Source organism: Pterocles gutturalis, unplaced genomic scaffold (genome assembly GCF_000699245.1).
Source record: "Pterocles gutturalis isolate BGI_N339 unplaced genomic scaffold, ASM69924v1 scaffold32111, whole genome shotgun sequence".
NCBI classification, from domain to species: Eukaryota; Metazoa; Chordata; class Aves; order Pterocliformes; family Pteroclidae; genus Pterocles; species Pterocles gutturalis.
The window spans coordinates 1-2,805 of record NW_010101443.1 but is presented as its reverse complement, the minus strand read 5'-3'; the positions used below and the strand labels follow the sequence as shown (position 1 = coordinate 2,805).

The 2,805-nt window shown below is 54.5% G+C and overlaps 1 protein-coding gene across 1 annotated transcript; it reads right to left on the bottom strand.

The window, feature by feature from the left end:
• Nucleotides 1-275: 275 nt before the first annotated feature.
• ENDOV (endonuclease V) lies at nucleotides 276-2,340 on the bottom strand (the record flags this gene model as incomplete). Its single annotated transcript, XM_010083481.1, has 6 exons — nucleotides 276-404; nucleotides 1,011-1,079; nucleotides 1,189-1,301; nucleotides 1,404-1,443; nucleotides 1,857-1,991; nucleotides 2,298-2,340. Coding segments are annotated over 6 exons (529 nt in total), but the record flags the coding sequence as incomplete, so codon positions are not given.
• Nucleotides 2,341-2,805: the final 465 nt, after the last annotated feature.

Genomic DNA, 2,805 nt, shown 5'->3' with positions numbered 1-2,805 from the left:
CATTCTGTGATTCTGTGTGATTCTGTGTGCTGCTGGGCACTGCGTCAGAACAAGCACGGAAGGCAGAAGGAGCAGTTAACTGCCACGCAAGCACCACCGCAGGCTGGGGAGAACAGGCCAGCCAGAGGGTGTCCGCTGCAGAACTGTCAGGGGCAGACCGGTGGCAAACTGAGGCTCTGAAACATCGCCACAGGCTTTGCACCCCCAGCCCCCTCCCCCGCCTGGGTCCCTGCTCCAGGTCTGCCTCCCCTTCCTCAGCTCCCCCGCTGCCATACCTGACGGACAGGCTCCGGGATGCGGTACCTGCAGCAGGACTTGACCAGCCGCACAGCTGTCTCCAGGCACACCCTGTGACCCACAGAGATATAAAGCGGCTTAGAGCTGTTGTTGTAGCTACGCAGGACCTGTGCATCCAGAAACAAGAAAGATCAAATACTTAAGAGGCTTATTTTAACAAATACAGAGTGGCAGATGAACTATAAGCTAGCCAGCTGCCTTCAAAAGGTGGGATGGGGGCTCTGTATTTGGTAACTCCCAGCTTTCTTGATCCAGTACTTCCCAGTACCTCCTCACAGGCACTGCGTACCCCTTTGGACCCCTGCGGCCCTTCCCCAGACGCCTAAGGCTGCTCTGGCAAGCAGTGAGACTTCCTAACGCAGACTACGTTGAAATAACACCAGACACAGGAAGTTTCTTATGTCTGCCTGTTTCCTGGGCAGCACTCTCCCGTCAGATGCAGATATCACATCCTGGGAAGCTGCAACAGAATCAGCACCTCTCCGTGGCTGTGGTTCACGAACCCAGGGGCTGGAGCACGGCACAGCCACGGACAGGAACAGATCCAACACCCAAACTGTCAACTCTTTCTACAAACGTCACCTGCTCACACCGTGTCTTCCTGAACCAATGCCAGACAGTCCCACTAGAGACACAACATCCTCCAGCACTCCCAGCTACACAAAGCTGGAAGATTTGATGGCCAAGCGAACAGGAAACTCCCCGCAGCTCACCATGCCCAGGACTCTCCCTGAAGCGCCTGTCAGTGGGAACGAATCTCCTTCCCTCTGCAGGGAGCGAATCTAGGGACAAACACACACAAGGTCAGTTGATTAGAAAGTACCTGTATGCGACTGTCCCAGTTCTGCTGGGCTATTAAAGAGTGGAAATAAATTCCCAGCCCAGCCTAACCTGCTTTTTGTGCCGGTCATCCCTGACCAAGCCATCCACCTGCAGGAGGTTCTTGGCCACGCCAACGCACGGCAGATCCGTCAGGACTCCAAGGTGACAGGCCACACCAAATCCTGCCAACAAGGAGTCACTGTAACTGCAGGACGCCAGGGAACAGGAGTCTCCAGTGGCAGCACAGGGACCCTGCAGAGCAGGGCTCTGCAGTGAAGTCCTACCTCTGGGGTGGAGCAGGCCATTCCCGTCTACAAGAAGTACCTGAAAAAGCCAAAAAAGAAATGTTATCTCCTGCACACTGAGAGCCACCCCCACAAGCAAACAGTGACGCCGGCCCTGCAAGGAAGGAGAAGTCTCTCTCGGTGCTTTCACTTGGCTCTATGAGGGTCTTCCTGCCGCACTGTCTACTCTGACTCTAATCGATCAGCAGCAGGAGCTCTTAGTGCCTGGCAGCGCTCTCCCCTGCTGCCCAGGGGTCCTGGCTGCTCGTGGCACAGCTTCCCTGTCCCTAAGCAACGGGCAAGAGATGCTTCAATACCACCTCGACACCGCACCTTCCGCCCCACCCATGGGAAACAGCCAGCCAGCGAGGTCTCAGGAGAGGGAGGAACACTTTCCAGCAGTACTCTGCACCCTCAGAACATCTCAACTCGGGACAAAGAAATATGCCACACCTGAGGTTTGAGACCGGGCTCCTCCTGCTGGAGTCTCTGAACAGCTTCCACCAGGAAAGGGACCTCTCGGAAGGCCAAGAACCCCGCCACATACGGGGCGGTGACAGACACCATCCGGCAATCCTCGTACAGCACCTGGGGACAGCGGGACAGTGCGGACACAACCACCTCCAGGACTTTGTGCTCAGTTCCCGAAGCACCTCCTCTGATTTATGTCCCCTACTCTCTTCTTTTATAAAATCCTCTGCTTCTGGATCTCTCCACAAAGCCAAGGCCGCTGGGTTGTGTCACTCAGAGAAAGGGGTAGACAATGGGTGGTGACAGGAGAGGCTGGACGTCACCTACCATCCCCTGCTTGAGAGTGAAATCCGTGACACAGAATGAGGGCAGCTATTCAGACCCACAGCGGGGGCCTCAAAGCTCACACGGCCCCAGCGTTACCAACAGGCGCCTGTCTCTGGGCAGGGACAGGGCAAAAGAGACCCTGTGACAGGACAGAAAAAAAAGCTTGTGCAGGGCAAGTCACGAATCAAGGCAGGATTTGAAACTCAGTACGTAAAAATCTCTGTGGCCAATACCAAACTTTATTTCTCTGCTTGTTATAGGTTTTATCGTTAAAGACAATTTTTATACAATTTCAAAAGCTGGGAAAGAGACCAAAAACCTTTCTCAAGTAAAATGACTGCACAATGCGGGATTCATGGCTGCTTTAAAAAGGCTTTTATATGTTACACCCCATATTATTTACCCACTCCCAGCAGGAACTCACAAACCAGACATCTGCGGTTTGAGCGCCAGGAACGCTTTAACTCCCTCTCTCCATCAGCCCCTTTTCCCTCCCCCTGGACCGATGATTTTCAGCACACACCCCAGCCAGGTCCATCTTCTGCGCCTGCCCACGGATGCCATCCCACCGCCCTCTTTTCCGCTTTACCCGACCCACACTACA